Source organism: Morone saxatilis, unplaced genomic scaffold, assembly GCF_004916995.1.
Source record: "Morone saxatilis isolate NCDOM2014 unplaced genomic scaffold, NCSU_SB_2.0 Contig2, whole genome shotgun sequence".
NCBI classification, from domain to species: domain Eukaryota; kingdom Metazoa; phylum Chordata; class Actinopteri; family Moronidae; genus Morone; species Morone saxatilis.
Genome location: NW_023339762.1, coordinates 8,628,486 through 8,641,640, shown reverse-complemented (window position 1 = coordinate 8,641,640; position 13,155 = coordinate 8,628,486). Strand labels below are relative to the sequence as shown.

General features: G+C 38.7%; 1 protein-coding gene across 1 annotated transcript in view; it reads right to left on the bottom strand.

The window, feature by feature from the left end:
- Positions 1-120: 120 nt before the first annotated feature.
- The window catches only part of LOC118330122 (inositol hexakisphosphate and diphosphoinositol-pentakisphosphate kinase 2-like), a 16,515-nt gene continuing 3,480 nt past the window's right edge, over positions 121-13,155 (bottom strand). Inside the window, exons 5-19 of the mRNA XM_035664549.1 lie at positions 12,510-12,664; positions 11,855-11,956; positions 11,541-11,702; positions 10,756-10,877; positions 9,783-9,884; positions 9,382-9,468; positions 9,210-9,285; positions 8,674-8,783; positions 6,191-6,276; positions 5,556-5,681; positions 2,471-2,592; positions 1,817-1,999; positions 1,460-1,601; positions 970-1,193; positions 121-252 (exon numbers count right to left, since the gene is read on the bottom strand). Of these exons, the coding sequence (XP_035520442.1) occupies positions 121-252; positions 970-1,193; positions 1,460-1,601; positions 1,817-1,999; positions 2,471-2,592; positions 5,556-5,681; positions 6,191-6,276; positions 8,674-8,783; positions 9,210-9,285; positions 9,382-9,468; positions 9,783-9,884; positions 10,756-10,877; positions 11,541-11,702; positions 11,855-11,956; positions 12,510-12,664 (1,931 nt within the window). The remainder of the gene's footprint in view (positions 253-969; positions 1,194-1,459; positions 1,602-1,816; positions 2,000-2,470; positions 2,593-5,555; positions 5,682-6,190; positions 6,277-8,673; positions 8,784-9,209; positions 9,286-9,381; positions 9,469-9,782; positions 9,885-10,755; positions 10,878-11,540; positions 11,703-11,854; positions 11,957-12,509; positions 12,665-13,155) is intronic.

Here is a 13,155-nt window from a genome sequence, read left to right as displayed (position 1 = left end):
ATAATTATTTATTATAATTATAAATATAATATTTATATTATATATATTTTATATTATATATGGGTATAGTCTATGTACATATAAACATGTTTGTGTGTGCTGCCGTGGCGGCTTATATCCTCACAAGGGGTGTAGTTTGTTAACTGCCTCGTCCTCATGAGTCCTCTGCAGGTCCAGCTGGATTTTCTTCATCAGAGGAACACAGTAAGCCTGAGCGATGTCCAGTTTCTCTGCTTTGCTGATGCCATACTCCTGATATAGAGGATATGAAAGAGAAAAAAGGCCATTCAAACACTTCCACTTCTTTTTAATCCACTTATTCATGGTCATGAGGAGAGGCTTATCTTAGCATATTTTGGGGCAGAAAGCCAGGAAACACTGTCACTATCCCGCATCACAGGAACACAGAAGTGATGCATTCATGCACATTTTAATATAAAGTTCTTTTAATTATTTTATATTAAGGGCTCAGAGCTTTTCTGTGATTTTGCAAAATATGCTGTATCACTTGAAAAATAAACTGATGTAGTCTTTCATAGTGTTTTTATTGCATACTTTGTAGAGTATTTATATTTTCACTGCAGAGTCTGACGACTTGTTTTGGTGAAGCACTTTAATCTTGCTACAGGAATCAATAAAGACTTAATGGTCAAATGGATCATAGTTGGTTTTACAACCACCATTAAATGCGACAAATGTGTGAAACCATCAGCAAAATGCTTTCTGGTACAATTCTTTAAACTGACCCATTAGTTAACATTCCCAGACTCCTCCAGATGATTTAAATACATAATTTAAAAGGTTTTTCCTTTCTGTTATATAACTCTGAATTTAACAAAATAATTCAGTAGTAATGTTAATTTGTGTTAAGTTAAAAGCATGCTATCTTCCACAACTATGACTATAACAGACAGAGCCAGATAAAACCTGAAATGTGTTACAAAGCTAAATGACATGTTCTCCTTTAACCTGTGGTATGACTATGTCGGCCAGGGCACGGGACAGTCTGAACAGCTCCAGCGTGTCCTCCAGCCCGACCGAGGCGTTGTGCTGCGAGTCGTATTTGATGCAGTCGTAGATGTCTGGAATCTTGCTGATGTCGTAGCGGCCATTCTTCATGCGAAAGTCTCTCTCCAGTTTGGACCAGCGCTGCAGCATCAGCTCCAACGTCTCGCTGTGGTAAAGCTGCAGGTCTGCAGAAAAAGCACAGAATGACTCATCTCATGATCTTTAACACAGTGTAAATTTAAACAGGTAAATGTCTCTGAAAATATAGTTGACATTTCAGTACATTGACACATTTGAACCTTTCTAAATTATGTCTGATTAATGCAGAGAAAAGATTATAGACTAAACCAAATATCTCTGCTTTAACAGAGTAAAACATTTTGATCGTTTGTTCTCAAAATGCAGCTGATTATTTTCTCTTCTGTACACAGGTATGGCAGGTTCACACTACCGGCAGACTTGGGGTCCTCCAGTCTCTTACGGATCTGTGAGTTGAGACTCTGGATAAGGGCGTAGACCTTGTCACAGGTTTTGACTGGATTCTGTATGACCTTCATCGAGTTCACCAGCGATGGGCTGCCAGTTGAGGCCAACTAGGACACAATAGAAAAACAGAACAGTGACTTGTATAACAATTTATTCACATCTTTGGAAAAGTTTAAATATTTAAAGAATTAACACTTGAGAATCACGTCCAACTGTTTAAAATAAACACATGGAAGCTTACCAACAAGGAAAAAAAAAAAAAAAACATTGAACAAAACACCTTATCAAATCAAGACAATTGTTCAATTGTTGTGTTGTTCACCTTTTGATAGTCGTCCTGTGTAAACTCCTGGCCTTTCTGCATGGTTTCATGCAGCCTGGCCTTCACCTTCTGCTGGCAGTCAGTCAGAGAGTCGCTGTCGCTGTCCAGCAGTCCGTTCATGTTGGCACTCTTCACCATCTGAACTAGGATCGGTGTCAACTCCCCTTCTAGAGCCAGCAGACCCTGCAGAGAAACCAGACAACTTGAACGGAGGTCATTGTGTGACATGTCTTCTTAATCCACATCCACATATACATGCAGAGTAAACTTCATTTGTTCCAGCTGTAGTCAAGCTGAATCAAGGTTCCTCCTAATATTTACATCAGAGAACCTAACGATTTGGAAAAAATGTATAGAACCTTCAAAGTTTCAAGCACCTTAATTGTTTTTATTCTGGATCTGGGTTTTTACAGTCATTTTGTCAAAAGTCCAGAGGCCAATCAGAACATACCTTACACTTAAGAAAGCATCCCCTAACTACAGTACAGTAAGTCCTTCTGTCACGAAAGGTGCACATGATGCAAAAGAGTCCAATTTTAGAGATATTCTGTCCCTGAGATCTGTCAGACATTTTCAGTTAAGTGTTTTAAGTGGCCTCAGGTATACATCAGGTATACATCAGGTATAGTCTTTCAGGTACGGAGGTTTAGTTACCTTTGCAAAAGCAGCGGCTGTCATCTGAACCCTGCCTTCATCAGAGGCATAAATCTTCAGGTCGTGGCGATAAGTGCTGTGCAGGCGCAGGAGGCCACAGCCTGGAAACCCAGCGTAGTCACCTGGAAGATTGTACACAGAATGGGGCATTGTGGTTAACTGGCCTGGTTACAGCATTGAGATATAATATACAATAGTTTCCTCAATTAAGCGGCTGAGTAGGGGAGTTTGAAAAGAAAACAGAAAAAAAAAATACAACAGAGTATTGATTGTACCCAAAAGTAGAAAGAAAATAGGCACACAGGCCTGTGCAGGTGTAACACCACTTTCAGTTCAAATGCATTGTCCTTAAAATGCTTTTTAAGCTTTTGACAGGGCTCATTTGACTTTAATGCGAACTGAAATGGTGTGGTTTAAGCTATGAATAAAATGAAGTGAAAGTGAAGTGAACTGATGTATAGTAATCCCCAAAATTACTGCTGACAGCTTCCCTCAAATACTTTAGATTACCTACCTAAAGAGACAATAAAAGTCTTAACATGCTAAATATAGTGAAATTAATGTAGCTGTAGGAGGTGGCTACATAGCAACGACACAGATCAAATCACACCGATGCTTCATGCATTTTTATTTAGTGTACAGCAAAATAGCCTGAAGTTACACTATTGACTACGTTGGGTTATCATGCCTCATTTGACTAGAAAGATCTGTGCTGTTTTAGGCTCTAATCCAAGCTAAAGTAGACTGACTTTTTTTTTAATCAAACAAACAACATCCCAAGAACTTATGGGAAACAATGCGGTAGGATTAGTGCGAGATGATCCGTGTTAGCTTACAACACAAAACTGCAGTCACTTTAGCTGCCTGTGTATGTATGGGCAAGTGACCAAAATAACATTTACTGTGGAGGATCACCTTGGGACGGGAGCACATCAATGACTCAAACAATCCACAGCAATCTCAATGTAGGACAAACCGGACACGTTGCCAGGTAAAATGAAACAAAATCATGATGAGGTGAGATGAGAGGAGAGATCAGAGCGCATTAGTGGACGGAGCGACAAATGTGTAGAATGAGAGAGGAGGGGAGGAGCAGTGATATCCAGGAAACCCTTCTCTTACCAAAGTCAATAGGGGATTCGCAGCCAAGGGACCGGCGGTTACCGGCTAGTAGTTACACAGTGCAACAACAGGTAAGAGGAGAAGAGCAGAAGAGTTAATAGAAAAAAAACTTGTGGAGAAAGAAGAATGAAAAACAATGGCTAGGGTGAGAAAATAGTCTTCTTTTAATAAAAAAAGAAGTAAGAAAGGGACAGACTGCATCTACTTTCAGTTCTGCTTCAGGTTGTTTGTCCTTTGCAGATTGGGAGTTGTTTCGCATGCACTGTAACACAAAGCATTACGGAGGAAAGTCTGAAAAAGCTCTGCGAAGTGCTCGAGAACAGAGAGAAAGAAACCTTTATGTAACAGGCAGGTTGGTCCACTCACTCACTGTATTTTATTTGGGTTAAGTGTCCGTGTTACAGGTGGTGTGTGTGTTGGTGTGTGTAACTCCACACTGAATTCTGCATGGAGGAAAAGGAACGCTACATTTCTTGTCTCGTGCACTTTGAACAACACCCAGTATGTTCGGGTGTGATCAGCGGAGCTCGATTCCTCACCCAACTGTGATGTAGTGTTGCACAATTGTCTACTGTGGAGTACTGTAATGCAGAGGGTGTGGACAACATGTAGCAAGCAGTATTTTCCACCTGGGTATAGTTACTCTTTTAAATATCATTATGCAATGAAAATAAACACTGTAAAAAAAAAAAAAATATATATATATATATATATATAGTATAATAGCAGTAGCAGCTATTCCATGACTAATCTTTATTTAAATCTTGATCTTACCAATAATTTTTCCATTTAGAAGAAATTAAGGTTTAAAAAAAGCACATATTTAGCAATACGTTGTTTACATGATTGAAAGGTCTTCAACACTCAGCTGCTACGTGGTCACCTCACCTCACTTCCATCCAGGCTCCACCTAGTTTACCATTTCTAGTCAAGACAGGCTTTAATACTCCCTCTGTAACCTATGTGCGGCCACATCTGTGTTTGTCTACAGTCATTGTGCTTTAGTTATGAAAAAAAACAAAAACAATCAGACTTTCACCAACACCATCTATTGTAGTGACAAACTATCAGCAGCCTCTTCCTTTTTTATTCTGTATAGTAATCCAAAAGAGTCCCCTTGAAATCCATCATGGAGGCACAAAATCTAAAATGAATTACACTGAGCTGGTGTGGTTGGTAAGGTAATGATTCTAAAGCTTTAATGACTAAAATCAAAATCTAAAACATCACATCTGTGAAAGCAAATAATGACTGGTTGACTCTGAAATGATCCTCTCCACCATGACCTTCTTTGAAATGTTGTATGTCAGCTGTGTCAGTGCTCTGAGTGACTGAACAGAAAAACTGGAAATAAACATTTATGAGCAAAAGTTACACACGGGAGAACAGACTTTTTCACTGTGCTTAATAAAAGTGACCATTGAGGATGTTTGTGAATTTGTAAAAGTCAGTGTGAGTTTTTCCTTATAGGCGTGTGTCTGTAGGTATGCATCTGAACACAAAACTCCAAGTAATGGAATTTTGAGGGATGAATCTGACACAGGGTTAGGGTTAGTCAGGGAATTTAATTCATTACTTGAGGAAACTATATGGGAATTGTATTAGTCATTCACAAGAACTACTGGCATTTTCACAAGGTAATACCAGAATGTGTTGAACTTGTAATCTATAACATGTTTTTGCATTGAATGATGGTTTTAAACTCGTTTTAAGGAGCAGTGTGTAGGATTTAGTGCCGTCTAGGGGCAAAGCTGCAGATTGCAATTTGAATACAACTTTGCCCTGTGTGTAGGAAAAACTATGGTGGCCGTAAAACTTGCAAAAAAAAGGCCCTATTTAGAGCCAGGGTTTGGTTTGTCCGCTCTAGGAAGAACTTGATTTATACATAATAATCAAAGTCAAAGAAGAAGGATCCATTCTAAGTACATCTGTTAGCTAATGTGAGTGAGTGTCTAATGGTTACCTTGACCTCCAGGGTACATGCAGCGAAAGGCCCTGCCCAGCTCCTCAGCCTGAACCCGGCCTGCAGGCGTCAGCTCCCCGCCCCACTTCAACACAAGCAGCAGAGATGGACCGTCCTTCTTACAGTCTGGAAAACAGCAGCATATCGTTATTCATACCATTCATAATTAATCTGTTTCCAAGCTTTCATTTGGGGAAATGGACAGGAAAAACGTGGATGCTGTCTATTTACCTTCAGTATTTAAAATAAAATCCTAACGGAGCACTTTGCATTTGTTAAGTGTTTCATATTTTTCTGGCTGAATCTTTAATGTTTCGCTGTTGATATGGATAAACTTAATGCATCAACAGTTTGCTTTCCTCTTATATCTCATCTTTTTTAGATTAACATCCAAAATCTGACAATTACTCACACTAGATAATTTATTTTACCAAAAGATGAATTTGAAAAGAGGAAATAAAACAAATAAAATAAAATTCAGTTTGTTTATCCAACATTCATTTACAGTAAAGTTTTATTTTGTAATTTGATTTATGTCATCTGTTTTCATGTGATCTCTACTAACCCCATACACGCACACACACACATACAATTTGTGTTTGTCTAATGTAGCTCTGTGTGTGTGACGTTTATACCTTCTTCTTCGCTTGAGGCTTTAGGTTGGCCGTTACGCAGGTAGGTCAGCTGGACTTTCCTGTTGATACCTGAGAAGTGACCGTACCTGGAGAGACAGCACGCACACACACATAGTAGACACAACAAATTTTGATATGCACATAGACAGACAGACATACAGTTAAGACACACAGATACACAGGAAGAATTTATCCCATCTTCAAATATTTTGTTTAAATATTCAACAGCACACGTCTGACTTCTATTCCATATCCATTCCAACTAAGCGCTAAAAGAAAAGACAGAAACAAGGCGACAACATTTTCAAATCTGACACACTGATCATACACACAACCGAGTGCCAGTATTAGAAAATGGTTTAATAATAACTCAGTCACTCAGCAGGTATTTTAGACCAGCAGCTTCAATGGACCTCCAAGTTTGATTTCAGTGTGTGGGCATGAGAACAAAAGAGAAAGTGTGAGTGCGTGACTGCTTTTAAAATGATCCAAGGTGAAAATAAATGTCGACTTTAATCTTGTCGGAACTTTTAAAAGTCACATGCTAACACATACAAGGAGCCTCCACTCGCCTCACGCATTGTGCTTCAGTAAGAATTTGGCACATCCTGCAGACTAATGACCACATCGTGTTCTCTAATAGGATAGACAGCTGAGCTGACGCCTCAAAAAGCCACATGATGATGGACCCTGAACCAGGATAAATGACTCTGGCAGGAGGCCAGAAAATCTGAACTGCTGTCAAAGACCCACAACTAAAACAAACACCATCACACCGCACATCAAGGTCATGTAATTCTTGGTATTTGTTTGCATCTACTGGAGTTTCAGATGGGTGTGGATTACTGCATCAATCAACACTACACTCACTCTCTCATACAGACACCTATTATTAGTCAGGGAGGCATTTTACATTTTCGCCTAATTAACTCCAGCACTCAGTTAGGAATGCATGGTACAATTCAAAAGTTAATAGCTTTCAATATATCATTAAACTTATGCGTCTGCATTTCTTGATGACTGCACATTTCATTTATACAGAAAGTGTGTTATAAGAGCAAAGGGCAGCTATAATCAATACTGTTATATTTAGAACAGATTGTATTACTACTTGTATGTGTATGGTGTCGCTCGCTGTGACGAACCAAAAACAATCAGTGTGTTATTTTCCTCAGCTCTACAGAGCTTCTACAATCTTTTTTACTTTTTAAAAAGGGTCTGATAAAACAACTGCACACTACCTGCCCAGCACCAAACAGTACACTGGTGAACATAGTGGAGTATTTAGGAGCTAAAGAGCCAGTCGGTGGAATGTGGGAACAAAAATCTTTTATTGTAGGATTAAACTAGTTAACTATATGTTTGTGTTTGTAAAGGTTGTCACAGAAGAACAGTCACTAACGCAAGATCACACTGTAGGAGTTTATCTAAAATGTGCAACACAAGCTTTTTTGAAGTGGAGAATCTTTGACTGAAGGTGGTTGTAGTTTCTGTGGACTGTATTGCAAACCTAGTCTTTTCTCCCTGGTTTTTACTTATGAAAAAATATTTTATACATATTCACTTTAGAACATAGCAATATCTTTTCTACGGATGTTTTGAAACTTGCATTTCTTGTAATTTTGATAATCTAGGACTTTCAGATTATTTGGTTGTTGCACTCATTCCAATCTCTATAAAGAACGCCAGCAAATCACTAAAATGATTGTAAATGCTGATAAAAGGCAGGAGGAAGGAAGACATTAGAAGATTTAGACTCCACTTGATATGTGGAAAGAACAGCATGCACATAAAGTAGCATAGCACACACTGATTTACACACATGGAAACACAGTGAAATCATCAAAGACATTTGACTGTGTATGTGTCCAGTGTTAATGGCTAAAATGAATGGATGTTAATGAAAATGATACACCCAGTGTACAAAACATTAGGAATACCTTCTAAATATTAATTCAAATTCCTAATCTTGCACAAGCCGTGTCTAAACTACCTTATTTACCCTGTTTATATCTCTTCATCTACAATTATAATGGGTGTAACTGATGAGGAAATCACAGCTTTCACCTATATTCATCTTGGACTGGTCTGAAAAGGTATTCCTAATATTATGTGCACACAGTCTAAGAGGACTAAGGAAAAGGAGGGTGGTAAAACCTCATCCTTTAAAGTAAGAAGTGAGAGGGTGCGTACTGAGTGTCATTCAAGCTGGATTCCCTTTTGGAGAAAAAGAAAAAGGGATGGGTGGGCAGGAGAAAAGAGAGACAGAAGAGGAAAGAAAAGATACAGCAAAGAGTTAGAGACTCAAGAGGGAGAGAGTGAATCAAGGTAAACATGTGTCTGGTGCAGTGTTGAAAGATGAAGCTAGTTGACCATGAATGACTGCTGATGAATGATGATGAAGGAAACAGGAAGATGATGACTGATGTTGTGCGTTTGTGTGTTTGTGAGAGAGTGCGTGTTTGATGTAAGACTTCACTCACATCTCCAGAACAGTCTTGAGTTGCTCCAGTTTAGATTTCTTCTCCTCGATCTCACAGTCATTGTGCTGGCCCAGTTCAACCAGCAGCAGGCGGGCGATATCCAGCACTTCCTGAAAACACAGAGGCAGTTATCCTTAATTTGACACTTATCTGTAATTTTACTTGGCAGACTAAACATACACTGGAACCTCTGCAAATGGCCTGACTGAATAACCATGTCAAACACAAGACTGACAGTGAAGATGGCAGCTTTAAAAATGTTTTACAAAAAGATGATAGAGTGACGGGATGAATGCGATGAGTGTGAGTGGATTTAGACAGCTTAGCATAAATATTTAGACAACAGAATAATGTTTTGTGCGATAATAATAATTAGCTTTAAATGTGCAAACGTAACCATATCCTCTGAAACCCTTCATTATTCTTAAAAGGATTCAGTCGTAATCTGTAAAAACACACACAAAAAACCCTGAAATAAAGAGGCAGAGGAGGGTGGGAAAAATACAGATCAAGGTATTGATTTCAGTCCCACTCACCTGAAGCTGTTTTGGCTTCTTCAGCTTTAGCTTTCCTGACTTGTAGCCTTCATACTTCTCAAACAACTCAAAGAATCTGTGCAAGAAAAAATGTCACATCAGACCAATTATTTGAAAGATATGCCGACAGAAAGAGGGAAAGACTGCTTATTGCTGGATCCAAGAAACTTACAGAGGATGTCGAACCTCCATTTTCATCTTTTGCTTTGGTGTGCGATCTCCATGACGGATGATAGCAATAACACAGCGCAGCTCCATCCTGAATAAGACGGTGGATAGCACAATTGCGGCAGAAATGTAAAAAAGTTATATCACCATCCCACCTCAACAAACATCCACTAAGTCCTCATCCAACCATGACACTTAAATGAGAGACCACAGGATACTTATTTATTATTTAATTTTGATTCTGGTTGCAATGATTAAGTTCAAAAGTACTCTCATACAATCTAATTATTATGAAAAACATTGAAGACCTTACTGATAAGTCAATTTATCAACATACTTTCTACCAGTTTTCCAGGAACCCATGAACACCATTTAAACAATATTTTATATTGTTTTATTACTTACATGGTTCCTGAGGTTGTTGGGACGATGGGGATGTCTTCAGCTTCCATTGGGATGGACCAGGGGATGTGGAACTGGGGGGCTAACTCCCTCATCACCATGTTCCTGGAGAGGCAGACAAAAGTAATAACAGATTTAAAGGTATTTAGCATTAAGAGCATTAGAGTAAAAGTAACTATTCAGCCATTCACTCTGTAGGCTCCTTGGTGTGCCAATCAGTTTTATTTTAATATTCTGATTTAAAGTTTAATTAAAGTTTGATCTGAGATATCTTACATGCAAACAAAAGAAACCTAAGATAACCTAAAAAGTCTGGACCAAACAAAGGGTTTTTGCACACTACTGTTTGCTAAGTATCACACCTTGCTAGTATCCATTACTGGAGAAAAGCTGCATTTCCTTTTTTATTCATGACATTTATGAGTCTTAAGTCGTAAAGCTTCAGTTACTTTGCCTCGAAGGAGAGGTGATAAATCAGAAACAAACTAAGATGTAAAGCTGACAACTAGATCCTCCAAGCTGTCCATAAATTACAACATGTCAGCTTCAAGGCAGAATTTACTTTTAAAAGGTACAACAAGAAAATGTTAATAAGTGCCAGAGACGAGGGGATATAAAAAACAAGAAGAAGAGAATGCTTTTTCTTCACAATCCAACTATACAATCCAGAAGAAGACATGAATATGTTTATCATAAATTACATTTATATTCATTTTATGTTCCCTGGAGGCTTTGGTTTGACAAGATTCTGGTGTCTATTATTTTCAATACTGGCTTGAAAGTATTGTACTCCAACTAAATAGATTACTCATCAAGATTGTACCGATAAACATGTGAGATTTCTGTTCTGTAAGCTTGTGGTCAAAGATAGAAATAAATTGTTATATTTCAGTGTTCTAGTGTAACTGAATCTGTTAATGGATCATTAAAGTTAGAGGTCAATGTTGTGTAAAGTGTGTAAGCTGATGCCACCTACCCCAGGACTTTGGCACAGTCGTCGTAGTACTTCATGGAGTTTTTGACGAAGCTGAAGCCGTTAACGTCACAGACGAAGGAGTGACCGTTGGCTCGGAGCAGGTCAAACCCACAAACTGTTTGCTACAATTACACACAAAACATACATTTAGACACAATGTGGAAAAAGAAAATAAAAACACACATACAGAGTCTGGAGTGATGAGGTTGTGAGTAGAAGTAAGTTTTATTATTAAAACATAAAGCCTGACATAAAGCTTGCATTCAGTCTGCACCCAATAGCTTCCCTATTTGATTAATGTTTGTTGTTGACAGCACGGTGTAATGTCAGAAGAGTGTGATGTGAATAATTCTCATGGTAATAGTTTTAGAAAAAGTGCTTCTGGCAGCTCCCATTCACAAGGATATTAAAAGTGTTGTATTTAGGTTGCACGTAAAACAATTAAATATCAACATTGTGAATATTTGGAGAAATTTTGTGTTTACGGTAATTGGTTTAAAGATATTTTCTCCCTGCTCTAAAAAGGGTTTAATGGGATGATAGCAAAATCTCAAGCAGCTAAACACAATAATGCAATGTTTGTGTTAGCTACAAATGGGCTACTGCACACAAGATGCCCAGCAGAGTTTTTGACCACTAATGGCTTGTGCAGCAATAAAAACAGACAAGACAAGATCCACAAGCCCATAAATAATGCAGTTTAAAAAAAAAAAAAAAAAAATACAGGTTTCCTGAACATCTTTTTCTTGTTTTCCTACATCCTCTACATAATGACTAAAGTTTACCTTGAAGGCAAGGCAGACCTTGCGGGCCACCAGTTTCTCCATGGCGGTTAGCATGACAGGGTAGCGGATCTCCTTTCCCTCACTGTCCCTCTCCACCTTTCCATCCAGGGCAGGAGATTTCCGGGCCTCTGCATGGGCGTAGTCTGGACCCACTGTGTAAACCTGAGGTGTCCAGAAACACCAGATAAAACACACACAGAGGCAGATAACACACAAACACAGAACGTGTCTTAGAGGAGATGATAATTTCTATATTTCACTAACTGGTCAACTGCATGAGGAATCCACATGAGCCAAGTGAACTTCAACAGTACCTTCACATCAGTACCATCTGTGGGCATGAACTCCTCGTATATGTAGGATCCAGTCTTTCGTACACTGCTTTCTGGAGAATACACACTGCTACGACTCCCTATCTACAGCAAAGAGGCAGAGAGAGAGCGACAAAGAAGAGCATTTCAAAAGGGCAAAGTCAAAGTCATTTGCATCCTGTAAATAAAAAGAGTTCTTTTTTTTCACCTCATTACCCAACCTTTCCTCCATCTGTTTCCAAATAGTACTTTGTGTTACTGATGTCACATTGTACTGTTCAACTGCACCAAAACCAAAAAGCTAACAGGTTTAACCCTGCAGCAGCCATACAACCGGTCAGTGTGACCTATTTACCTTTGATTACATTTTGTTCTTGTAAGGGATTTAAACCATGCTACAACACTGAGTCACAACCAAAAATATGAAAGGATTTTCTTAAAAAGTGATAAAACATCATATCACAATAATACTCATGGGCATGTCAGGACAGTTGGCTCTACATATTAGGCTTATAATTCTCCATGAATGGTAAAGTTTACAAGCAGTGTGACTTTTAGCAACTTCCTGAACTCTGCTTCCTTGTTGTAAGCGTCTCTGGATCAGCAGCATCTGCAAATGACAGAATCTGTTTTCCTGCGTTGCTTGGGAGACAGCTACCTTTCTGAAGAGTCTCTGGCTGCCCCCTCCAGCAGATGTTGGGTAGTAGATGTAGACATTGTGGTCCTCGGCACACACAGGTTTCTCCACGAAGGGTTTAGGGAACACCTCCCCGTTCACTTCGACATGGTCCTCCGCCTCCACCAGGTTACACTCTGCACAGGGGAAAACGTTGGTTTTAAATTCATTTTACTGGGAAATCTTTTAAAAAGAACAACGTCAATAAGCAACAGGGACGCTACAGACAAGGGAAATACACAAATAAGTTTACATACCAGTCAGCAACACTGAATGTTCACTGCAACAACAGACGACACACTCGCTGTGCCTTTCACATCCATTCATAGAATAAATAAATCCATTAAATATGTATGTACTTGATTTATCCTTTATTTAATCTACTAAGATACATCATCTAATTTCCAAAAGGCATCTGGCCAAAGAGGGAAGCAAAAACTAAATAAAAAATAACAGCATTGTAATAGTTAATTTTAAATAGTTACTATCACAATCTTCTAGGAGATAAAAACAGTGGTAGACAAACAAACTCAGCTACATTCGGGAAATTCAACTTGGGTTTCTGGTTCTAGCTGAGTGAAAAATACTAATACATTATTAAGTTACTGGTGTCCTGTATGCTGCCATA